Consider the following 26,963-nt stretch of genomic DNA (forward strand, 5'->3'; position numbering starts at 1 on the left):
GCCAGATGCACTAACATTCCTCCTTCAAGTATACTGTTTGTGGTGTTATTACCCTATATACACTCATTATATGAGTGACATATAGTATTTACATGCTTTGTTCACCACAACTGTTCAACTAAGCTGGTATAGTGCCCACCTTACAGAGCATGACAAGTCGTGCAGATGTCGCCACCTCCCTCACCAAAATTGCTTCTTCCCCAACACTCCTTTTGCTGTTATTACACTATAAATCCACATCATATATAAGTAACTACATTTTTGTTCACCATAACAAACCACTAAGTTGGTATGCTGAGTCAAACAGCAGCAAGGAGTGGCCACCACACACCAGCTAGCCCGCTACTGGCCGCCACTCCCTCCCTCACCTTACCTCACTCACAAACATTCTCCTCCCACCAAACTGTTTTTGCTTTTATTCACTATATACAGACGTTATATATAAGTATTTGCATGTTTTGTTCACCATAGTGAATCACTAAGTTGGTATATTAAGTGCAAATAGCAACAAGTGGCCACACAGATTTGGCAGACTACGCTACAGCCCTCCCACCCTCGACATTACTCCTCACACAGCACAGCACAAATTATCACAACAATCATGCTATTATCAGAATCCTGGTCATTTATATCATAGTCAGGGGTCTTCTGTAATACTATCATCACTAAATAATACCAGTTACATATATTTTTTACATTTTTAGGCGATGCTGTGGTCACAAACTGAACAACAATGCTGTGAGCTCATGCTGCTTGCACCAGCCTTGGTGGCTCACTCAGTACTGAGGCCCTCACACCTGGGAATGTTGCCCACGATTTTTTTTTAAATGGCGTCTGTTTACAAGTCCTGAGGAAGGTGATGGGAACCCTGTGTATCCGCGGACCATTTAAATCTTGTGTAGTACTGTACTCCAAAACTGCATATGCAGTGATGCACACTTTTACGTCAGTTACTCAAAACTTCATATGCAGTTTTGCACAGTTTAAGGGTTAAACATTAATATACAGCAGAAAATGAGATGGTGAAAATAAATGCAATATAAATTTCTAATTTTATTCTGAATCAAAGTTACTCATAAATTTGAAACAGCAGTAAGACAAGTTTTCTGATGGGATAAGGTATAACAGATATAGAAAGAAACTATGATAAAAAAAAAATTGCATGCACAAGAGCATGTTTATAGTTCAACTATCCATTTCCAAAAGTGCCTCCGTCAGTAAAGTTGATTAATGAAGGATCATAAGGTTTACCCTGGAAAGGAGATCCCTCTGCATTCCATGCCACACGAAGCAGTGATTCCATTTTCTGTTGAGAAATAATTGAAGATATGTGCAATCACTTCCACATCCAGATGATGTACCCTCATACCTATGCTCAGTTTAAGGTGTGTATATAAAAAGACGATGATGCTACTGATGAGAAACTGTACACGTACATATGCAGTATATGTTGATAATACAGTATTTACTTTATACTATCATAAATGTTCAAAATAATTTTTAGAATAATTAAATGCTATTGCCATCACTAACTTTGAGCAAGAGGAGAGAAGTACAACTGACATTGCTGACACAAGCAGCTTGTCTTGCATATGAAGATTGAAGACAAAACATAGGTTAGAGCATTGATGCATATATCCAAAATTGATATAATGAAAATCATGATAAGCAGTTATGAATACTGTACAGTCAAATGGTATTTCTACTATGCAGAATTAACTCTAGGGCTAAGTGCATAAAATCTTACAAGTTGATCTGTAGTTGGTTTGCCTTTGTCTTTCTGCTGCTGATTCCATACTAGCTCCTCAATTTTCTGTCTTTCCTCTTGAGGAAGTGTAGCATAGTCACGCTCAGCATTTATCTTCTTCATGTCGATTGGATCTTCACAGAATAACAGCCTGTTCCACCAGCACTCGTCACTCTTCTCTAGGTGAATCTGGAAGAATTTTACATGGCAAAGTTATACCTCTTGAGGAAGTAGAAAACTAATACTGTATAGTGAAACAAATGCAACAACCAATACAAAAGTTAGACTGTATACAAGGCATTATGTTAGTGAATGTAGCAAGGCTACAAAAAAACAGCGATGAATGTAATGAAACGCCATTTCTGGGCGAGTCCCAGAGGCTCCCTGGAGCTACCCAGGCTGATATGGATATTCCTAACTTTGGCATCAGTCGATGTGGGTGGAGTTCTAGGCCTACCAGGGACCACGACCAGAACCTGGCCCCCTTAGAGAGGCACAAGGAGCAATGGCCTATAGAAATGCACATGTGATTTTGGAGCATTCTGTAACTGCCATCGACCGGGACAGGCACCCAGAAAGGTAAGCACCTCAAAACAAACCCCTATTCTGGTGAAACCAATGAAACTAGCCAAACGAGTGGACAGAACTCCCCCAAATGAAAACGAGCAAACGAGCATGACGTCACAGGAGCTGCACTGCATGTCTGCCTAGCTCCCCCCTCCCCGGGAGGGGGAAAGGGGGAGCCCCAGACTCCCACGCTGGCAATCCACACCACAGTTCTGAGGCAGGATATCAAAATACACAAAAAAACGCCGACCAGAGGGAGGGAGGGTTGCCAGGGAGCCTCCGGGTCTCACCCAGAAAATGGCATTTCATTATATTCAATGCTAGTTTTTAGGGGAGGGAGTCCCTATGGCTCCCCGGAGCTACTTCACCAAAGACTAAAATAAAGAAGGGGACTTACCCGGGAGGTGATCGGTGCTCCACACCTCAACTCATAGTTGAGACAGGCTACAGTCGCCGGCCTAAAGCGACACAGGCCCGACTAGGCTCAGGAACATTTACGAGGTAGCGTGCAGCCAGGACCCTGTTCGACCGCCAAAAACCCCGTGCTCAAATGTCAGCCCAGGCCATGTTCCCAAAGACGGCAGCAAGAGCAGAGAACTTATGAACGTCATGGGCACGCTAAAAGACCGCAGGTTGACTAGACTGCGGAAGATCTGAGAGACCCGTACCAGCGAACAGGGAAGAAGGAAAACAGGATCAACTCAAAGCACGTCCCCTGACACAGAAGCCGTGACACGCAAATAATGGCAGATGGCCGCAACCGGACACAACACATGATGCACCCCTGGACCTAGATTCAGGAAGCTCTGTGTATTTCTTCGTAAGTGGGTTTGCTACGAAGGTTCCTAAGTGCGCCCTAAGAAGATGCTTAGGTGCGATTCAATAAGGTATACTTAGGAAGAAAATTGTTGGTTCACCTGCGTGCCGATAGAGGTCACTACTGTGTTTCGTTTGGCCAATCAGAGAGCAGCAACATTCTTCATATTGAAGATTTAGCGCTGGCTTATCAGAGCTCTACTGCCTCCTATTTACGTCGAATTTTCTTATAAAATTAGTATATTTCGAAGTAAAACAATGTTATTTCAACTTCTACAGCCAGCACCGACATTGTAGTAAACAAATATGTTACATTTGTTGTTTACCTACATAATTCTAAGAGATACTCTGTAGCTGTCCTTGTTGCTCGGAAGATGCGCTGACAATTATTGTATATATTTACTGAATTTACCCAAGGGCCACTAACTATCTAGTGACCTCGAAGAGGACAGAAAGCCGGCGGCTTGTTAAAGGGCCTGCCAATTGTCTTAATGATATTTTTTAGCTGGAATTTGGCATTTACGGCTTCAGCGGGTAGGCAGTTCCATGGGTTTATAGCCCTCTTGGTGGAAAAAAAAACATCTGTTTTCAGTCCTACTTGAGAGAACATACTCTCTAACACTATATCTGTGATTGCCCTGTTATCAGTGACTTCATACCAAATGGTATGAGGTATTTTGAGCTCTGTAATTACTTCATACACTCAGGAATATTGGAAGATATTCTTGTGCTGCACCCAGATTTTGCCAGTGGAGGCTAATAGATCAGCATTAAGTATTTTGTTCTCTCCTAATTCCATGTATGACTGGCCATCCTGTGAGGTGAGGATGTTGGGTGAGCTTGTAGCTGGTTTTTGATCTACACTGTGTGGTCCTTTAGACAGAATAGGGAAGCAGCACATTGCTGTGTATACCTAAACATGTTTAAAAATACATTGTTTGAGAGGAGTTTTGTAGAAACTGGTAAGAGTAATTATAATATAATGTTTTCATGATTCAGTGCTTACCTCTTGTGAAAATTGCTTAGAGTTGTTTAGTCAGAGTTGATTTGTTTTTTGTATTGAGGCTGGTATTTTCTAAATTGATTCTATGTACAGTATGTCTAACCATCTTGTGAGATGGGAGTATTAGATAAACTTATAGCTAGTTTTTTATCTACACTGTGTAATATTCCATATAGAATAGGGTAGCAGCACATTGCTGTGTATACCTAATCTTCTTAATAAAAAAAATCAGTAATAAAGATTTTAAATTATAGTTTGTATTACAAATACAGTACTGTATTATCCTTATTAAATCATGTTGACCATGGATCATTAAGATCTCATGTTGATATGTAATACAAGTCATATTTCTTTTGAACTGCTAATCCATGCTAATCATTCATTAAATTGTGCATTATGTCTCAATTTTTCACTTCCTTGGATATACTGTACAGTACAAAAAAGACAGGATAAAAATAAACCAGTAATATTTCTTTCATTATATTTTTCATTTAAATAACTGCATCAATATTTTTACAGCTGACAGGATTTGTTTTCCCATACAGGTGCATTATTTGTTAAAAAAAATTTGGTTTATTGTTACACACAATGGTGCTACATAGCCTTCCCAGCTTGGTGCCTTCTTTTAATACTTACTGATTAAAAAATAAATAATAAATACATTTTATTCAGGAAAAGTACATACAGTTGATTTACAAACATAATGTTGGATTTAAAGGCAGAGCTAGTACATACAATACCTAAAGCCACTAATACTCATAGCATTTCGGGCAAGGTGTGGGGGGGAAAAAAACACAGACTAAAACTTAATAGTAATCGAGATTAGGTATAAATTGTGTTAAAAGAAGGAATAAAAAATACAAAAAACCAGCGTTGAATGTAATGAAACGCCATTTTCTGGGTGAGTCCCGGAGGCTCCCCGGAGCTATCCCAGGCTGATATGCTAATGTCAGACTTTGGCATCAGTCATGTGTATGGAGTTCTTAGGCCTACCGGGGACCACGGCCAGAACCGGGCCCCCTCAGAGAGGCAAGGGGAGCAATGGCCTATAGAAGCCCCCGTGTAGTTGGAAGCATTCTATGTCTGCCATCGACCGGAACAGGCACCCAGAAAGGTAAGCGCCCCAAAACAAACCCCTATTCTGGTTAAAATTGCTACCTAAAACCGAACTAGTGGATAGAACTCCCCAACCGAAAACAAGCAAACTAGTGTGACGTCACACACACTGCCGCGCCGCTGTCTGCGCAGCTCCCCCCTCCCCCGGGAGGGGGAAGGGGGAGCCCCAGACCCCCCGCGCCGGCTACCCACACCTCAGTTCTTGAGGCTGGATGTCAAAAACGCGAAGAGGGAGGGAGGGATGCCGGGGAGCCTCCGGGACTCGCCCAGAAAATGGCGTTTCATTACATTCAACGCTGGTTTTCTGGGTGGAGCCCCGTCGGCTCCCCGGAGCTAACTACCCACAGACAGAAAAAGAGGGACTTACCCGGGAGGCGGTCGTCGCTCACCCCTCAACTCGAAGCCGAGACAACTGGCTGCAACCGCCGACCCAAAGCAACACAGGCCCGACGAGGCCCAGGGACATTCACAAGGTAACGAGCAGCCAGGACCCTGTTCGACCGCCAAAATCCCCGCGCCCGAATATCAGACCAAGACATATTCCCAAAGACGGCAGCAAGAGCCGCGAACTTACGAACGTCATGGGCACGGGGATAGACCGCAGGCTGGCTGGACCTAATAACCCTGCGGACGACCTGAGAGACCCGAACCCGCGAACAGGGAAGAAGGGAAACCGGATCAACCCACAGCGCGTCCCCGGACACAGAAGCTGTGGCGCGCAAATAACGGCGAAGCGCCGCAACCGGACACAAAACATGATGCACCCCCGGCCTGACCAACCAAGCATCAACCACCCATGGACCCCTCCGGAACGCAGCAGTCTCATTCTTTGCCAGAAAAGAAGGAGACGGCTGCAAACGAACAAAACTATCACCACGACCAAAAGAGCAGAAACCCCTGCGCCGGAGGAGAGCATGAAGCTCCCCTACCCGACCCCCAGAGGCCAAAGCCAACAAGAAAAGTGCCTTGGAAAAACAATCCTGGACCGAAGGGGCCACAACGAAACGAGGAGAGGAAAGGAAAGCGAGCACTCTGTCCAAAGACCAGGACGGCTCAGGCGACGCATGAGCAGGCCGGAGGTGAAACAATGCACGAGACAGCTTGCGAAACGGCGCAGACGTAACATCGATACCGAAAGCAAGCTGAAGCGGCTCCGCCAGCGCCGCACGATACGAAGCGACAGTGTTAGGCATAAGATGACGGTCCTGAAACAACCACGAGAGGAAGGACAAGACCACCCGAACAGACAAAGAGCTAACACGACGAAGACGCAAAAAGAAACGGAAGGACCGCCAGGAAACTTCATACTGCCACCGAGAAGAAGCCCTCAGGTGGGACACCAACAAGGAGGCCACCTGATCACCATAGAGATGATGATAGACTCGAGTCAAAAAAACCATACGCGAAGACTCGAGGAGAAGATCGAACCAGCTACGTGACGTACCGGCCTGATCTGCTGAAAGAGGCGGAGCCGCGGGAAAACCCTCGGGTTCGGACACCGAGCAACCAGCGCCTGAAACCAAGGCTGGGCCGGCCACCAAGGGGCCAGAAGGACAACTCTCCCCCGGTAAGTCTCTAAGCGAGTCAGGACCTGGAGCAACAGCCGAACCGGGGGAAAGAGGTACAGGAACCCCCACCTCGACCAGTCGAGCCGAAAGGCATCGACCCCGACGGCCTCGCAATCGGGGAAGGGCGCCGCATAAACGGGAAGACGCCGCGACCACGCCGATGCGAAGAGGCCCACTTCGGGGCGCCCGAACGTCTGGCAAAGCCAACGGAAGGACTCGTCGTCGACCGTCCACTCCGTGGAGAGGTGAACGAAGCGAGACAGGGCGTCGGCCAAGACGTTGGACACGCCCCGTACGTGAACCGCCAGGAGAGCCAAACCCCGAGAACTCAGCAGACGAGTCACCTGAAGCGACCAACCCCAAAGAGACAAGGACCGTGTACACATCGAGCGAGGGCTCGGGTAGGCGCCAAGGCACTGAACCCCGAAAAACCCGAAGAGGAAGCCGGTGACGCAGCAACCGACGCAAGTCCCCCGGGGGTCGAACTCTGCGATCGCGAGAGAGGCGGAAGGGGGAACCCCGAAGGAACCAGAACAGCCGTCGAAGCCAAACCCGACCCGGCGGGTAGACCACCATCGCGAAGTTCAGGCTCCCGCACAGCCCCTCGAGCAACCGCCGGGTGACCCGAGGGCCCTCCAGAAACAGACGAAGGCGGGACCGCAGCCGCAGGAGAGACTCCGGAGGGAGAGACAAGGAGGCGGTTCGAGAGTCCCACACGAGACCCAGCCAAGTCCGAACCTGAGAGGGAACCAGATGGGACTTCCTCCAGTTCACCAAGAACCCGAACCCGGCGAGCTGGGAAAGAACCAAATCCCTGGCTAGCAAGCAAGCTGACTGGCTGGGAGCCCAAACCAGCCAGTCGTCGAGGTAGGCCAACACCCGAACACCTAGGAGACGCAAACGAGCCACCACAACCCGTGTAAGGCGTGTGAACACGCGAGGTGCCAGGTTCAACCCGAACGGGAGACAACGAAAGCGGTAACTCAGACGCCCAACTACAAAACCGAGCCAGTCCCTGAACCGCGGATGAATCGGGACATGCCAATAAGCGTCCCGGAGGTCCAGGGACACCATCCAAGCTCCCGGCTCCAAGAGGAGCCGAACCTGAGACAGCGTAGTCATCTGAAAGGAGGGGCAATGAACCCAGGGGTTCAGACGGGACAAGTCCAGAATGAACCGCAGGTCCGCGCAGTCCCGTTTCGGAACCGGAAACAGACGGGAAACCCATCTGAGGGACGACGTCGTTTCAACGACGCCCAAGCGTACCCACTCCAAGACGACTCGACAGAGCGCAGGGGAAGAAGCCTGCCCTTGCCAGCCCCGACCCCCCAAAGGGGGGAGGGGCCACCCAACGCCACCGCAGGCCGCGATACACGACCCGAAAGGCCCACGAATCGTGGGACCAGGCGCGGGCGAACAACGCAAGCTGCCCCCCCATCGCCCCGTCAAGGGGGCAAACCGCGAAAGGGCCGGCGACCCTTACGAGACCCAGAACCCCGCACAGCGTGAACACCGCGCCGACCAGACGAGGGAGGGTCCGCAGGAGGAGCCAACCCCAAACTTGACACCAGAGGCCTACCACGACGAGAGGAACCCCGAGCCCTGGCACGACCTTTCCGGGAAGACCCACCCCGGGACCCCCGGAAAACCAACAAGTCCGACATCGGACGAGAAGCCGCCGACGCAGCCTGAATAAACTGCGCCACGGCCGCCTCCCCGAACAGGAGAGGACAAAAAGGTGAAGAACGCCTAAGAGCAAGAGCCCAAGCAGATTCCACGGAGGAACCCAGCACCGCCTGCCGACACGCAAGACGGGAAGCATAGAACAGGGAAACCGCATCCCGCAAAATCGGCGTGAACAGCTTCAAGAAGGCAGCCGACGAACGCGCAGCCGAGGACAAGGTGCCGGACCCCGGGACGGACCCAAGCGTCCCCACATCCTCCACGAGCCAATCCGAAGACAGCTCCAGGAGGGAAAAGAACCGCAAGGCCGAACACAAAAGGCCCCGAGCGCGCAAGTCCTCCGCCACGAGCGCCGCCGAAAGGGAGGGAACCTGCACATGGAGCTGAATAACGCCCACATCGCGGGGAAGGGCAGGGGCAAACAAGCACTCATTCAGGTACTCAAGTTCACCCCCCAGGAAAACCTGAAGCACCGTGGAAGCTTCCCGCCACTCCAGCGTGCGGGTACGACAGAAGGAATGCCAGGAATCCAGACCAAACAAGGGGCAGTCAGCTAGCCAGGACGACTCCGGAACCTCGTAACGGAGCCAGAAAGGGAACGAAGTCCCAAACCTGAACGTGGACGGATCCATTTCCGAGGCATAATCCGGGTCACGCAGGAGGTAAGCTGCAAAGGCCGCTCGCACCACACCAGGTTGAATGCGATAAGCCGAAAACCTCCGGAAGGACGGAACCGACGTACCCGGGGGAACACGGAACCGAACCCGGGGAGGGGCCGACACCAAATCCAACTCGTACGCAGAGGGGGGGGAAAGAAAACCCCACTCCTTGTAACAATAAGCCCCGCTCAGTGGGAAGAAAAACCCAGGCGGGGTCCAGCGGGGCCCAAGGCCCCCAAGTCAGCCCCTCCCCAGCCTCGAGGTCCGTCACCACAGGACCCGAGGCCGAGTCCTCTCCCCAAGCCCCGACCCCACAAGACAAGGACGGAGCAGCCGAAAAAGCTGGAGGAAGGGGGGCCCACTGGTCAGACCCTGAAGCTTCGGCCGGGAGACAAGACTCGAATGCCTCTGCCGCCCCCCCGGAAGGGGCAACCCCCGAAGCTGCCCGAGTCTCGAGATCAAGTAACCCCTGCTCCGACCCCGAAACCCTCAGACGCTTCGGGGCCGGAAGCAGGGGCGGGGGACCAGAACGAACAGAAGGGGAAGGACGAGGAGGTGCGGACTGAACCAGGATCGAAGCGACCCCCACCCCCAAGTCCGGGTCTCGAAAAGCAAAGCGGGGCAGCCCCGGGGCATCTGGGGAAGCAACCAACCGAGCTCGTTGCAACAGACGAAACCTAGACTGCAACGCACGTGCCGCCTGTACCCGAATAGAATCATCAGAGGATTGGGTAAATTGAGTCACAAGTAAGCAGCAACACTCACAGGACTCAGGGTCGAAAGTATCACCGACCCAACAGGCAGCGTGGCAGAGGCAAAAACAATGAGGGTCACCCTGAGACAAGGGGACCGAGCAACCCTCAAACTCGCACACAGCGAGTGGGGACTCCGGGGTCACATCCATCGGACCCACGCGCCCCCTAGGGGATTCCCAGGGTCCTGAGCGTTTACTTTAAGAGGACTCGCGCTCAGGTAGTCCCAGGCAGGGTGCTGCAAACCGGCGCCCAAAACTACCAAGCAAACTTCTAAAGCTGAACCCCAGGGACGTGTACACTCACGGGGACCTAGCAGGGGGCGCCACCGAGGAGAACAGTGGAAGGGCAAAAACAAACTGAATAAAATGACAGAACCCCCCACCAGGCAAAAAGAAAAAGAAAAACAAAACCCCGCAAGAGGACAGCGAACCCCAAGGAACAGAGCCGGCCGCGATGTCGGGAAATACAAGCTGAGCAGCACCCTGCGCCCCTACCAGTGCAAACTGCCTGTTACCTGCCGGTAACAAGGGAGAACAGAACACCCAAGAGCCCAACAGGCGGCCGAAAAACCAAAAGGTAAAACGGACCAGCAGAGGCAGACCCCGAGGAGCCTGTGGAAGGTGGCCCCAAGGGCAGTACTTACAGGGCACCTAGGGAAGGCAGCCCTAGGCGCATGCAGCCCGAGTACTGAAGATAACTCCTGGCTCTCGCACCCACAAAACTAACACCAAACACAAAGCACAGTGCAGTAGCGACACCGGAGCCAGAGCACACGACCATCGCCTATAGCATCAGCCTCAAGAACTGAGGTGTGGGTAGCCGGCGCAGGGGGTCTGGGGCTCCCCCTTCCCCCTCCCGGGGAGGGGGGAGCTGCGCAGACAGCGGCGCGGCAGTGTGTGACGTCACACTAGTTTGCTTGTTTTCGGTTGGGGAGTTCTATCCACTAGTTCGGTTTTAGGTAGCAATTTTAACCAGAATAGGGGTTTGTTTTGGGGCGCTTACCTTTCTGGGTGCCTGTTCCGGTCGATGGCAGACATAGAATGCTTCCAACTACACGGGGGCTTCTATAGGCCATTGCTCCCCTTGCCTCTCTGAGGGGGCCCGGTTCTGGCCGTGGTCCCCGGTAGGCCTAAGAACTCCATACACATGACTGATGCCAAAGTCTGACATTAGCATATCAGCCTGGGATAGCTCCGGGGAGCCGACGGGGCTCCCCCCAGAAAGGGGGTTAACATAGCATAAATCAGCAATTGCACATGTTGGTGAACAGCGTTGTTTAAATAATAGCAAGACATGGGTTGACATTTAGGAGGTAAGTTAGGTTACATGGAGTTAATTAGGCAGTACTTGGTTTAACTCTTAAACTGGTTGAGAGAGGTACAGCCTTTGACATGATTCGGGAGGTCATTCCACATTCTGGGTCCCTTGATTTGTAGAGCACTTCTAGCTTGGTTACACACAGCCAAATTGAGTAACAGGAAGAGGTCTTGGACACAAATTTGTTCCATGCTAAATGTAGAGGAATCAGCTGAGTATTCCTCAAATAAAATAAGTTGCCTCAGCTTATAAGGTATATAAAATAAGCATTTCTCAAATAAGTAGCTGCCTCACCTCACTGCCTTACTGCTACATAGCCTTCCCGGCATGGCGCCTTCTTTTGATAATTACTTGTTCCACACCCAAATTGTATAACAGGAAGAGGTCTTGGATCCCTACTTCCCTCTCTCTTTTTTAATAGTCTATATAGTCATAATTATAGCTTTAAGTATTCAATGAATAAAGTTTTTGACATTTTTACCCTTTTCCTTACCTAACATCATTTGTGCAGCATATTTTTATTTGATGTCTCACCCGATTAATTTCAAAATAAAACCAAACTAAATAAATTAGAAATGGGTATGTATAGCTAAGGTACACCCTTACTACTAGGTGAACAGGGGCATTTGGTGATAGTAAATGATCCCATCAGGCAGGGCTCATCACCTTCTCTCATATTTCATGTTCACCAGTGTTTATTTACTTAATAACTACTGGTATATCATCTTGCTATTATAAAACTAATTCTACTATCATCAAACACATATTTACTTCAAGTTTCAAGCAGAGAATGCATATATAACTAACACGAAGGTCTCCTCTCTACTAGATTCACCAGCTATAATATTTTGGTCATGTTCCAATATCATAAATCGATCCTAGTGTTATGTAGTAGAGAAAAAATGACTTATATCCAGTTTACGTAAAGCTACGAGTGGTCGAAACCACACTTAAATCCCGGAATGAACTTACGAAGGTTTTTCCACTTAGGGTAGTTAATTGAATACGGACGTAGCCGCCACGAAGGCGCTAAGACGGAAAACGCTCTTGGCTAAGAGGAAAAACCTTCGTAAGTACCTTCCTGAATCCGGCCCCTGGCCTGACCAATCAAGTATCAACAACCCAAGGACCTCTCCAGAAAGCAGCAATCTCGTTCTTTGCCAGAAAAGGAGATGGCTGTAGACAAACAAAACTATCACCAGGACCGAAATGAAGCATGATGTGATGCAGGAGAGTATTAAGCTCCCCGACCCAACCCCTAAAGGCCAATGCCAATAGGAAAAGAGCTTCAAAAGCAATCCTAAACCAAAGGGGCCACAACAAACTGAAGAGAAGAGAGATAGGAAAGAACCCCCCCCGACAGTTTGACAGTCTCCGTGGTGTAGTGGTAAGACACTCGCCTGGCGTTCCGCGAGCGCTATGTCATGGGTTCGTATCCTGGCCGGGGAGGATTTACTGGGCGCAATTCCTTAACTGTAGCCTCTGTTTAACGCAACAGTAAAATGTGTACTTGGATGAAAAAACGATTCTTCGCGGCAGGGGATCGTACTCCAGGGACCTGCCCGAAACGCTACGCGTACTAGTGGCTGTACAAGAATGTAACAACTCTTGTATATATCTCAAAAAAAAAAAAAAAAAAAAAAAAAAAAAAAAAAAAAAAACTATCCAAAGACCAAGACGGCTGAGGCAGCACATAAGCAGGCCGGAGGTGAAACAACGCACAAGACAGCCTGTGAAACGGTGCAGAAGTAACATCAATACTAAAAGCCAGCTGAAGCAGCTCTGCCAGTGCCGCACGATATGAGGCGACAGTATTCAGCATAAGATGATGGTCCTGGAACAACCATGAGAAAAAGGACAACACCACCTGAACCGAAAGCGAAGTACAACGACGAAGAGTCAAAAAGAAATGGAAGGACCGCCAGGAAAGTTCAAACTGCCACCGAGACGAAGCCCACAGGTGGAACACCATCAAAGAAGCCACCTGATCACCATACAAATGGTGATAAACTTGAATCAAAATACCAGACAAAGACTCGAGGAGAAGAGTGAACCAGTCTCATAACGGACCAGGACGATCTTCTGAAAGAGGCGGAGCTGCGCAAAAACCTCTGGGTTTGGACACCGAGCAAGCAGTGCCTGAAACCACGGCTGGGCCGGTCATCACGGGCCAAGAGGACCACTCGCCCCTGATAAGTCTCCAAGCGAGCCAGGACCTGGAGCAACAGCTGAACCGGTGGGAAGAGGTACAGGAACCCCCCCATATCGACCAGTCCCCATCAATCCCGACGGCTTTGCGGTTGGGGAAGGGCGCCACATATACCGGAAGATGGTGGAGGTCCACCTCCGGGCACCTGAACGTCTGGCAGAGCCAACTGAAAGAGTTGGCATCGACCGACCATTCCGTGGACAGGGAAATGAACTGGGACAGGCTGTCCGCCAGGGCATTGGACACCCCCCTGAACGTGAACCACCAGGAGAGCCAAATCCCAAGAACTCAGCAGATGAGTCACCCGAAGCGACCAGCCACAAAAGAGCCAAGGATCGCATCGAACCCCCTCGGTTCAGACAATGAACCACTGGGGAGCAGTCTGTATGTAGCCGGATCGTTGATCCGCGGACAACCCGAACCCTCCGAAGTGCAAACCACACGGCCGCGATCTCCCTCACCGTGCTGTGGGCTCGACGGAAGAACAGACCACACCGCCTCTGGCCGGCCTGGTGAGCACTGGTGAACACATTGAGCGAGGGCTCGGGTAGGCGCCAAGGCATTGAACATCCAAAAACCCGAAGAGGAAGCAGGCGACGCAGCAGCCAATGCAAGGCCCCCTGGGGTCGAACCTAGCGATCGAGAGAGACGGAAGGGACATCCTGAAGGAACCAGAACAGCTGACAAAGTCAAACCAGACCCAGTGAGTAGACCATCATCGCAAAGTTCAGGCTCCCACACAGACCCTCAAGCAACCGCTGGGTAACCCCCAGAAACAAGCGCATGCAGGACTGCAACCGAAGGAGACTCCGGAGGAAGAGAGAAGGAAGCAGTTCGAGAGTGCCACACAAGACCCAGCCAGGTCCGATCATGGGAGGGAACCAGATGGGACTTCCGCCAGTTCACCACGAACCCGAACCCGGCTAGCTCGGAAAGTACCAAAACACTGGCGAGCAGACATGCGAACCGACTGGGAGCCCAAACCTGCCAGTCGTCGAGGTAAGCCAACACCCCGAACACCTGACAGATGCAGACGGGCCACCATGACCCGGGTGAGGCGTGTGAACACGCGAGGTGCCAGGTTCAACCCGAAAGGAAGACAATGAAAGCCGTAGCTCTGACGCCCCAAAACAAAACCGAGCCAGTCCCCGAGCCCCGGATGAATAGGAATGTGCCAATATGTGTCCTTAAGGTCCAGGGACACCATCCAAGCACCCAACAGAAGCCGGACCTTGGACAGAGTGATCATCCGAAAGACGGGGTAAAATATCCAGGGGTTCAGATGGGACAAGTCCAGAATGAACCGCAGGTCCTCACAGTCCCGTTTCGGAACTGGAAACAGGCGGGAAACCCACCTGTGGGATATCGTTGTTTCGACCATGCCCAAGCGCACCCACTCCACGACAACCTGACAGAGCACAGGAGAAGAAGTCTGCCCGACCCGAAAAGCCCACAAATCGTGGAACCAGGCGTGAGTGAACAGAGCAAGCCTCCCCCCTCATCGCCCCGTCAATAGGACGAACTGCGAAAGGGCCGACGCCCCGTACAAAAACCTGATCTGCGCACTGAGCGAGCACCGCGCTGACCAGGCGCAGTCGGGACCGAAGGCGGCATCGGCCCCGAAATTGGCCCCTGTGGCCCACCTCGATGAGCAGACCGTGGGCCATGGCACGACCCCTCCAGGACTCCAGGAAAACCAACAAGTCAGACATAGGGTGGCAGCTGGAGGAAGCTGCTAGCATATATTGTTCAACCGCGGAAGCCGTAAATAATAAAGGATAAAAGGGTGAAGACAATCTAAGAGTCAGGGCCCAAGCAGATTCCAAGGAGGAAGCGAGTACCACCTGCTGACATGCAAGGCGCGCGGCGAAAAACTGCAACAGTGCATCCCACAGGATCGGCGCAAACAACTTCAACAGCGCAGACAACGCTTGAGCAGCGGAAGCCAAGGCGCTAGACCCAGGAACCGCTTCAAGTGCCTCTACAATGTAGAGGCACTTAGAGTCTACATCCTCTGTAAGCCAATCGGAAGACAGCTCAAGGAGGTTAAAGAAATGCAGGACCGAAGCCAATGAGCCCCGTGCTCCTCAGCCACAAGCACAGCTGACAGGGAGGGAACCTGCACATTAAGCTGAACCGTGCCAACATCCCGCTAAAGAGCAGCAGCGAAAAGGTACTCATTAAGGTGTGCAAAATTGCCCCCCCCCTCCCAGGTAAACCTGGACCACAGTCAACGCCTCATGCCACTCCAGAGTGCGGATATAACAGAAGGTGTCCCAAGCATCCACCGAAAACATAGGGCGGTCCGCAAGCCAGGACAACTCCGGAACCTCACAACAAACCCAGTATGGAGACGAAGACCCCACGCCTGAAGGAAGACGAATCCAATAAAGAGGCATACACCGGGTCGTGCAGGAGATAAGTCATAATGGCTGCCCGCACCTCAGCCGGAGATGCGGGACGCCAAAAATCTCCGGAAGGACGGAACCGAAGGACCCGCAGGGACACGAAACCGAACTCGGGGAGGAGCCGAACCTAAACCCAATTCGTACACAGAGGGGGAAAAAGGAAAACCCCACTTGTAACAGCAAGCCCCGCTCGGAGGGTCGGAAAACCCAGGCAGGGTTCAACGGGGCCCAAGGGCCCCAAGTCAGCTCCTCCCCAACCCCGGGAACCTTCACGTCAGGCCCCGGGAGCGAGTCAGTCCCCAAAACACCCGGCTTCACAAGAAAAAGCCGGGGCGGCCGGAATAGCAGGCAAGAGGATGGGCTCACTGGCCAGACCACGGAGGTTCCTCCAGACCTACGGCTGGAGGAACCGACTCGAATGCCTCTGCAGCCACCCCAGAAGGGGCAACCTCCGAAACTACCCGAGTCTCAGAAACCTCTAAACCCGTGCCCCAAACCCAAAGCCCTCAGACACTTAGGAGCCGAAAGCAGAGAGGGGGGGGGGGGGCGAATGAACCACAACAGGGAAAGAATGAGGGGGCGTGCGGACGGACCCAAGTCTGGGTCCCTATAAACAAAATGGAGCAGCCTCAGGGCATCCGGGGAAGCAACCAACCTAAACCTATCTTGCAACGCACGAGCTGCCTGCACCCAAATAATGTCATCATCAAATTGGGTGAACCGAGTCACAAACAAGCAACAAAGCTTGCAGGACAACGGGTCAAATGTGTCACCGACCCAACAGGCAGCTGACGGAGGCAAAAACAATGAGCGTCGCCCTGAGATAAGGGGACAGAGCAACTCTCAAACTTGCAAAAAAGAGAGCGGACTCGGGGGTCACATCCATTGGACCCGAGCACCCCCGCGGTGTTTCCCAGGGCCCCTTGACTGGGTCTGCTAAGGATTATCCCAGGCAGGGTACTGCTAACCGGCACCCAAGCTACCAATCAACACTGCTAATGCTGAAACCCCGGGACGTGTCCACTCACGAGGGAGAAGCTGGGGGGGGGGGGGGAACCACCAAACAAACATCCCTAGTATAAAGGGGGAAGAAACACCAAGGCAGACCCCTCCACCAGGCAGAAAAAAAAAAAACTCACAAGAGGACAACGCACCCAGAGGGAATAGAGCCGGCCGCTGTTATAGGTGAAGACTAACTATGCAGTACCCTGCACCCCTACCAGTGCAATAACTACCACTTACCCCAAGGCAAACTAGGGAGGAAACCTCCCCCCCCCCCCCAAAACACTTGGGGCGGTCAATTGCCAAGCAGCAAAAGACCAACAGAGGCAGACCCAAGGTGACTTGTGGAAGGCAACCCCCCAAGCCTCTAGGGCGGTACTTACAGGGCACTCAGGGAAGGTGACCCTAAGCACTTGCAGCCCGAGTACCTGTGAATATTATTCCCAGCTCGCACACCACCGTAAGATGAGTACTGAACAGAGGACAGCACAACAAAAGTCCGGAGCTGGAGCCACAACAACCAAGCCAAATCCCATCAACCGAAGAACTGTGGTGTGGATCGCTGGCGAGGGGGTCTGGGGCTCCCCGTTCCCTCTCCCGGGGAGGGGGAGCTGCGCAGACATGCGGCACGGCTCGTGTGATGTCATGCTCGTTTGCTTGTTTTTATTTGGGGGAGTTCTATCCAATCGTTTGGCTATTTTCGTTGGTTTCACCAGAATAGGGTTTGTTTTGAGGCGCTTACCTTTCTGGGTGCCTGTCCTGGTCGATGACAGATATAGAATGCTCCAAAATCACATGTGCATTTCTGTAGGCCATTGCTCCTCGTGCCTCTCTAAGGGGGCCAGGTTCTGGTCGTGGTCCCTGGTAGGCCTAGAACTCCACCCACATCGACCGATGCCAAAGTTAGGAATATGCATATCAGCCTAGGTAGCTCCGGGAAGCCATAGGGGCTCCCCGGAGCTACCCAGGGGCTCCCCCCCAGAAAAACAAACAGATCATGACTGCCTTACTGATACATGTTCACCAGGGACTAAAGACCACACAGACTCCTCAGATTTGATATTATGGGAAAATCTGCCTTTAAGAAGTGTATGCCACTCCATATCTGGCTCCTGCACTCCCACTTCAACTGACGAGGTTTGAAGAACCACTCTAACCTGTCAAAACATTCTTAATTAACAGATAAAATGATTAGGTATGCAGTTTATTATCCTAGGGAATGCATACCCCAAAAAATAATGTTGACAATAATCAAAACACTCACTTTGACAATGATTAATATGTTCCCCTTTACAAAATGATCAATACAGTGATATAAACATTCACTAAGAAAATGATTGCATACCTGCTTCCCTCTCATTATATTATCTGGCACTGTGACTCTCACTTCCACATCTTCAACTGTTTGTGTCCAGGCATACAAGTCTCTCACCGCACCATTTGTTGTGTCAAAGTTGTTGCCACATTTTCTGCTGTTATGTGGAATAAATGAGGAATAAATGGCAAATTAGACATTGTACAAATATAAATATAACTAAAGATTTTCATTTCTGTTTATTGAGAAATTAGAACACAAATTAATAACCTAAATTAGAAAAAACATGAGAGTTGAGCTTATGAAAACTTCTTTCTGAACATTCTTAAGAATTCTTGTCTTAAAGGAATTACCCTTTGCACTGTAACACCCACCCACACTGCAGTCAAACCAAATAACATAAAGGCACCGTCACCACAGGGACTAGTGCATCCTTACAGAGTCAAGCAAGGTGTTTAGAAGTCTGTTGTTGTTGGTTGAGAGGTGACGACAATCAAGGAATCGGCAGCTGCCCAGTTTAGAAGTCATGAGAGACAATCAATCTAGCTAACATAACCAATGCAGAAAATTCAGTTTTCAAACAAAAAATCCTCAAGCACCCCCAGTGACATCACTCATATCCACCATTAGGAACCCTATATAACAATAACAACTGGCATTAACACCATCAGCTGGCAGCGCTTCTCATAACCCAAGGTTCACCTCTCCGCACCCACCATATATACATTGGCAAAAAACCAGGGTTGAATGTAATGAAACACCAATTTCTGGGTGAGACCCGGAGGCTCCCCGAAGCTATCCAGACTCCGGGGAGCCTGGATAGCTCCCAGGCTATGCTAATGTCAGACTTTGGCATCAGTCATGTGTATGGAGTTCTGTGGGCCTACCGGGGACCAGAACCTAGCCCCCTCAGAAGAGGCTAGAGGAGCAATGGCCTATAGAAACCCCGTGTGGTTGGAAGCATTCTATGTCTGCCATCGACCAGGTCAGGCACCCAGAAAGGCAAGCATCCCAAAAAAACCCCTATTCTGGTGAAAACTGCGACAAAATCCGAACAAGTGGATAGAACTCCCCAAACAGAAATGGGCAAACGAGTATGATGTCACACGTCGCCATGCCGCTGTCTGCACAGCTCTCCTCTCCCCAGTAGGGGGAAGGGAAAGCCCCAGACCTCCGCGTCGGCAATCCACCTCTCAGTTCTGAGGCTGGACCTAAAATCACCCGAAAAACCGCCGATCAGGGGAGGGAGGGTTGCCGGGGAGCCTCCGGGTCTCACCCAGAAAATGGCATTTCATTACAATCAACGCTGGTTTTACCTACCCAAAGATGAAAACAAGAGGGACCTAACCCGGGAGGCAGAAGACGCACACCCCCAACACAAAGCAGAGACAAAAACTGCAACTGCAACCCAAGGTCACACAGGCTGGACAAGGCCCAAGAACATCAACGAAGGAATGCAGAGCCAACCAACGAATGCCATGGGCATGGGGACAGACAGCAGGCTGGCAGAACCAAACCACCTCGCGGATGACCCGAGAGAACAACACCCTGGAACAGGGAAGAGGGAAACTCGGAACAACCCAAAGCGTGTCCCCGGTCACGGCATGCGTGGTACGCCAAGTATGGCCCAGTGCCGCAACCGAACACAACAGATGATGCACCCCCGGCCAGACCAACCAAGTACCAAACAACCCAAGGACCCCCTCCAGAAAGCAACCATGCCAGTCTTCGCCAGAAAAGGAGATGGCTGCAAGCAAACAAACCTAACAGGAGAACCAAAAGAGCTGAAACCTAGGGACCTAAGGAGGGCATGAAGCACCCCAACCCAACCCCCAGAGGCCAACACCAACAAGAAAAGAGCCTTGGAAAACAATTTGGAACTGAAGGGGCCACCACAAACCGAGGAGAAGAGAAAAGAGCACGCATCCAAGAATCAGGACGGCTCAAGCAGCGCAAGAGCAGGCCGGAGGTGAACCACGCCAGAGATGGCTCGCAAAGCGGTGCCGAGGCAACTTACAAAACCGAAGCAACACGGAGTGGCTCCGCCAGTGCCGCATGAGACAAGGCGACTGTATGTGGCAAGATGACGGCCCTAAACCTCCACAAGAGAAGGACCAGACCAAGCCAAGAAAACATAGCAAACCGAAGAAGGGACAGAAAGAAAAACAAAGGACCGCCAAAGAAAGCCCCACACCATCGCCAAGACGAAGCATGAAGGTAGGACACCATCAACGAAGCCACCTGACCACCAATAGATGGTGAGATACTTGAGGCAGAACCTGAACCAGCCCTGCCATGGCCCGATCGAACATAGGAAGAGGTGGAGCCATGGAAAAACCTCAGGTGTGACCACCGAGCAAGCAGTGCCGGAACCCATACCGGCAAGGAATGAGAAGGAACGTCTGCCATACAGAAAACTTCCCAATGCTAGCGTGCTCGCCAGGAGATCGGAGACACTGGGGTTCCGATGTGAGACTCGTGAGAAGTGACACCGCGAGAACCAGAAAATGCCAACTGGCAGGGTAAGCCAGGAAGCCAGGAAACCAAACCTAGCAAGCCGGGAGAGAACCAAACATAGGGGCGATGCAAAAGCAGGGAACTGAACATGGACAAAGTCTAACCTAGCCTCTCTACTCTAGAGAGAACCCCAGCAACATCAGAGGCCCGAGACTGTTCAACACGCCTCCACTACACATAAGGGGCAAAACAGGCCAAAGTGACCAAGAGAGAACTGGAGCAGCACCTCCATAGGATACCTGATCAACCAGGCTGTAAGTAATATGTCTGGCTGTGCGCAGCCTCGTCAAACAGCCTGGGCGACCAGTCCAGCAACGACGAAGCCTAGTCGATGACTGGGCCGCGGGGATGCTAAGCCCCGGAAACACTGCAAGGTAACCGCAAGGCAGCAGTAGGAGAGCCAAGAAGCACATACTAAACCACACAACAATGTGTAACGAAAGGGGCAAGGTAACAATAGAACTATTACATCCCCTGACACTTAGTTTACACTTGTTTGTGTTGTGCTCACTAACTCGTATAGGGCTTCTCGCAGACGTCAAGCCCTGATGAGTAACCGACATGCAAAACAATCCAACTACCCCTCACTTATTACCTCACAGGTCAATCGACCTGAAGCGGATACAGGATAACAAGTCATATGGACTAGAAAAACCGCCCCAGCACCAGCAGCGAGGGACACGAGCGTAGATGGAAGATGAGGAATGAGAAAGACAGGTAGCAACGGGAACGAAAGGGACAGGACCAACAACACAGAGGCTATGTCTATGTCAGGCGATTGACAGCCGAGAGGCGGGACCAAAGAGCCAGAGCTCAACCCCCGCAAGCCCAGCCAGGTAAAGACAACTAGGCGAGCACAGAGAAACCAATGTATATGGAAGGGCTAAGCCAGGCACTGCAAGAAGGGCAAGGAATGAGTGACCCAGATAAAGCCACGAAAAACGGGGCCGTGACCCACCGTGTAACAAGCAACACAGACATGAACGTGTCACAACACAACGTAGCCGAGAAGATTCCGGGAGCACCACCCGAGGAAGAAGGCCAGAGCCACACCTGCAGGAGAAGAGTAGGGTAGAGGAGAATGAGGCACCCCACACCCATATACAGGGAAAACCCAGCGTCCTCTCCATATCGGCAATCCAGAACACCCCAAGCATCTACGGGGAACGGACTGGAGAGACGAGAGTAGCGAGAGAGGCGAAGCACCCAAGAGAAAAAGGACGCGGAACACCAGCACTTGTGTACACTGTCCATAACAAAAACTCCCATGGCGCATGCGCAGGACGAATGAGGTCCGAACCGCACAACCCCGCCCAGTGGGGAGGGCGCCAACAAAGAGTATTGCAAAAATATTAGCAGTGCATAGACAGAGCATGGAGAGAAAATATAATGACAAAAGAATAAGACAGTATTGAAAACCAAGAAGAAGCACAGAAAAGGACCGAGTCCAAAAAAAAGGACTGGAGGTAAGCCTAACCGGAAGACGACAGACGTTCCAATAATGTGGGAAGAATCGAAGACATTCCCGAATCCCTGAGATCTCACAGAAGCAAACAAAATAATGAAGGCTCATAAAGGCAAAGTCGCACCTGAGACCAAAAGTCATGCAGAACCCCGATAATAGGGGAACATGGCCCCGACACAACGGAGAAGTCCTGTCCCAGAGAAAAGGGGATTGGAGAAAAGTACCCACCGATAGAACGGAACCAAACGGACCCGAAGGGACAAGGATCCGAACCCAGGGAGGGGCCAACGCCCAACAACTCGTATGCAGAGGGGGAGGGGAGGAATAACCCCACTCCTCGTAACCGCAAGCCCCGCTCAGATGATAGAAAACCCCAGCAGGGTCCAATGGGGCCTAAAGCCCCCCAAGTCAGCCTCTCCCCAACCCCGGGAACCTTCACGGCACACCCCAGGGCCGAGCCGTCCCCCCAAAGCCCCAGCCTCACAAGAAAAAGCCGGGGCAGCCGGAAAATTACTAAGGAAGGGAGCCCACTGGCAGACTCATACAACCCAGCTGGAGGAACAGGCATGAATGCCTCCGTCAGTACCCCGGAAGGGGAAACCCTCGAGACCACCCGAGTTTCAAGACCATCAAATCCCAGCCCCGACCCCGAACCCACAGATGGAAATATAGTATCCACTCAATTTAATGGCCTCTTTTATACCAATCTGCCAGTAATAACGATTGGTTTGGGAGACTGGTATCTGGAGCCTTGTATACCGGTCTGGAGGTCGATATTACCGACGGTCAGTATTTGGTATGTTTTGGCATCGGCAGCCCCTCACATGGCGACCAGGCCACCGACCTCGATCATCCAGAGTCGTATATTAAATCTTAACTTTCTTTTAAAATGATTTCGTTTAATGAAGAAATTTCTAAATTATTATTAATAAAATATTTTGAAACAATTGTTATTAAGCAACATTTTTTTTTTATTTAAATACCTTTCATAGTAAAGGCAATAGATATTTTTTTCCCCACAGACCTAGAATGTACTGTGCTGGGCCATGTGTTCACATTGTTTACCGTAAACTCGCGTGACTGAGAGCAATGTCTCAGAATATTAGCCAGAGAAAATCAGACCCAGACAAAAATAGATAAAACCAGCATTGAATGTAATGAAACGCCATTTTCTGGATGAGCCCCAGAGGCTCCCTGGAGCTTATCGGGCTAATGTATGTTATATTAGACCGGGACATTAGCTAAGGAGTTCAGACCTACCAGGGACCAGCGCCAGAACCTGACCCCTTCAGAGAGGTTTCAGGGAGCAATGGCCCTGGAAAACCCCTTGTGGTTGGGGTTTTCCTTATCTGCCATCGACCGGGGTTAGGCACCCAGAAAGGTAGGCATAACAAAACAAACCCCACATGGTAAAAACTAAAACAAAAACCGAACATAAAGGTAGAAACTCCCTACAATCACAAGGAAACAAGCAAACAAGCAAACATCACACTTTACTGCCGCGTCGATCGTCCGCGCAGCCCTCCCCACCCCGGGAGGGGGAGGGGGGAGCCTCGGACCTACCGCGCCGACTGCCAAGCTCCAGTTCGGAAGCTAAGCTTCAACCAACGCGAAAAAACCGCCGACCGGTGGGAGGGAGGGTTGCCAGGGAGCCTCCGGGGCTCGCCCAGAAAATGGCGTTTCATTACATTCAACGCTGGTTTTCTGTGGGGAGCCCCTACGGCTCCCTGGAGCTTCATACCCAAAGAGAAGGAAAAGAAAGGGCTAACCCGGGAGGCGGCCGCCACAAACTCTGCAACGCAAAGCCAAGACAACCGGTCGCAAACCTGCGAGCCAAGGCAACAAGAACGCCCAAGAGCAGACGCGCATAAGGATGGGCGGCCAAGAACCTGCGCGACCCACAAATCCGTGCGCCCGAAATGAGCCCGAGACGTCACCAACACAGCAGCAAAAGCTGCAAACGTCTGAACAGCACGGGCGCAAAGACAGACCGCAGGCTGGAAGAATGAAAACACTGCGGGCGACCTGGGAGACCCGAGCCCTGAAAACAGGGAACGAAGGAACCGGATCAACCACAGCGCATCCCCAGACACGGTACGCCGGCAACAGCAAAAAGCACAACCGGACAACACAGGACGCACCCCCCAGCCAAACCAATCAAGTACCAATACCCCAAGAACCCCTCCGGACAGCAGCCGTCTCGACCGTCGCCAGGACAGAGAAAGGCTGCACACCTATAAAGCTACCACCAGTACCAAAGAGCAGGAAACTGAACCGAAGGGGCTACCACAAACTGAGGGAAAGATAAGAAGGCACCCTGAACAAGGACCAGGATGGCTCAGGCGACGCTTGAGCAGGCCGGAGGGGAAACAAAACACGAGAAAACGTATGAAACTGTCATACTGTCGCCAAGACGAAGCTCGCAGGTGGGACACCGTCAACTAAGCTACCTGAACACCATAGAGATGGTGATACCCACGTCAAAATACCAGACGCGAAGAGCCAAGGAGAAGGCCGAACCAGTCACGGACAGGACCGATTCGGCCTGCTGAAAGAGGAGGAGCCTCAGGAAAAACGCCCCGGGTACGGACACCTATCAAGCAGCGTCTGAAAAGAAGGCCGGGCCGGCCACCATGGAACCATAAGGACTGCTCTCATGGGAATGGGCTGCAACCGAGCCAGAATCCGAAGCAACAGCTGGACTGGGAGAAGAGGAACAGGTACCCCCCACCTCGACCAGTCCTGCCAAAAGCATCTACCGTGAAGTCCTCGCAGGTGGGAAAGGGCGCCACAAAATGGGCGATGCCTAGACCACGCTGACCCGAAGACGTCCATGGCCAGGAGTCCATACACCCGACAGAGCCAACAAAACGAATCGGCGACGACTGGCCAACCCACGAAGAGGAATGAACCGAGACAGCTGTCCGCCAAGACGCAGGACACACCCCAGGACATGAACCTCACGGTTAGCCAAACCCCTGTGGGGCCGGCAAGAACCACCAGAGAACTGTCCGAACAGAGCTGAATGGTAGAGTACCAAGTGACCCAAACCCTCCGAAGCGCAAACCAGACAGCCACGAACACCCGAACCGTGCTGTGAGCCCGACAGACAGACAGACACCATCAACCTCGGCCGACCTGGTGAGCACTGGTCACAAAGCCCCAGCTGAGAGACGACCCGTCCGTGAACACATCAAGCGAAGACTCGGGGAGGTGCCAAGGCACGGAACCCCGAAAACCCCAAAGAGGAAGCTGGTGACGCAGCACCAACACAAGATCCCCGGAGGAACCCAATGAATGTAAGAGGCGGAAGGGGAGTCTCCGCAGGAACCAACAGACGCCGTAGCCAAACCCGACTCCGCGGGCAGACAAGCACACCGAAGTGCAGACTCCCGCACAACCGCTCAAGCAACCGCTGAGCAACCGCTGAGCAACCCGGGACCCCCTCCTGTACAGCCGAAGGCGGGACCACAGCCGCAGTAACACTTCTGGAGGGAAGACAATGAGGGGCCCAAGAGCCTTAAACAAGGCCCAGGTCCGAACCCGGGACGGAAACAGATGGAAAACCTCCAGATCACCAGGAAACCAAACCCGGCGATCTGATAAGAACCATACCCTGGCGAGCAGACAAGCAGACTGACTGGGAGCCCACACCAGCCAGTCGTCGAGGTAGGCCAGACACCGAATCTCAGACTCAGACAGGGCACTAAGATCGGGTAAAGATGCAAAAAGTATACGAAGTGCCCATTACAAAATAGGGAAGGCAATAAAAACAGCAAACCTGAAGCCCCACCACCAACCGTGCCAGTCCCAGAAAAACTGGAGAGGAACGTGCCAAGAAGTGACCTGGAGGTCCAGGGCCACCATCCAGGCACCCGGCCCCAACAGAATCCTAACAGGAGACAACAGTCCTCCGAGGAGGGCATAGGATCCAGGGCGCAGACTGAAGAAGTCCAGAAGAACTGCAGACGGGAAAAGCTCATGACTGCAAAGAGCAGACGAGAACCCCAGAAGGATGGGGCGGATCGACCACGTCCCACGCACCCACGAAGAGGAAATGACGAAGCGTAGGGGAAGAAGCCCACCCCGCCAGCTCTGAACCCCCCCAAGGGGGAGAAGCCGTCCTCCGATGCCAGCAGAGGCTGGAAGACAACCCAAAGTGCCCACCAACAGCGGGACCATGCGAGAGGCAACAGAGCAAGCTGCTCCCCCAGCGCCCAGTCAACAGAGAAGGGAACAGAACCCCTTCCGAAAGAAAAAGGACACTACCGAAATCATGATGAGAGACTACGGGAATTAAACCACACTTCGCTGGAAGACGAAGAGTGAGGGGGGACCTGATCACCACATTCAAGATTCCCAAGGGAATCGACAGGGTTGATAAGGACAGACTATGTAACACAAGGGGCACATGCACTAGGGGACACAGGTGGAAACTGAGTACCCAAAAGAGCCACAGAGATAGTAGAAAGTTTTTTTTTTTTTTTTAATGTCAGAATGGTAACGGGAAAGCACTAGGAAGGAATGTGGTGACTCCACACACAAGTAACGAGGCTGACCCCCATACAAAGTCACATGTAGACATGATAGAGCCCAATAGGCACAGGAACCTATACATCTGTTGATAGACGGTTGAGAGGCGGGACCAAAGAGCCAGAGCTCAACCCCCGCAAGCACAACTAGGTGAGGACATATATTGTAAAAGTACAAGTCGCCGACTAGTGGGCAGAGAGCACCACGCCGGCCAGGCAAAGAATGCACAAAACTGCATCAAAAGGCCCACCTCGACAGCAAAACCGCAAAGTCCCAGCACAAC

General features: G+C 51.5%; 1 protein-coding gene across 3 annotated transcripts in view; it reads right to left on the reverse strand.

Annotated features, from left to right (window-relative positions):
• Positions 1-1,040: 1,040 nt before the first annotated feature.
• The window catches only part of LOC123769432 (nudC domain-containing protein 3), a 53,501-nt gene continuing 27,578 nt past the window's right edge, over positions 1,041-26,963 (reverse strand). For 2 of the 3 annotated variants that reach the window (XM_069308841.1, XM_069308842.1), the window contains exons 4-7: positions 18,196-18,322; positions 17,861-18,007; positions 1,748-1,936; positions 1,041-1,306 (exon numbers count right to left, since the gene is read on the reverse strand). In XM_069308841.1, coding sequence (XP_069164942.1) covers positions 1,190-1,306; positions 1,748-1,936; positions 17,861-18,007; positions 18,196-18,322 — 580 coding nt within the window. In that variant the 3' untranslated portion in view covers positions 1,041-1,189. The remainder of the gene's footprint in view (positions 1,307-1,747; positions 1,937-17,860; positions 18,008-18,195; positions 18,323-26,963) is intronic. The other variant, XM_045760525.2, reaches the window with a different exon arrangement.

This window comes from Procambarus clarkii, chromosome 63 (assembly GCF_040958095.1).
Source record: "Procambarus clarkii isolate CNS0578487 chromosome 63, FALCON_Pclarkii_2.0, whole genome shotgun sequence".
Classification (NCBI taxonomy): domain Eukaryota; kingdom Metazoa; phylum Arthropoda; class Malacostraca; order Decapoda; family Cambaridae; genus Procambarus; species Procambarus clarkii.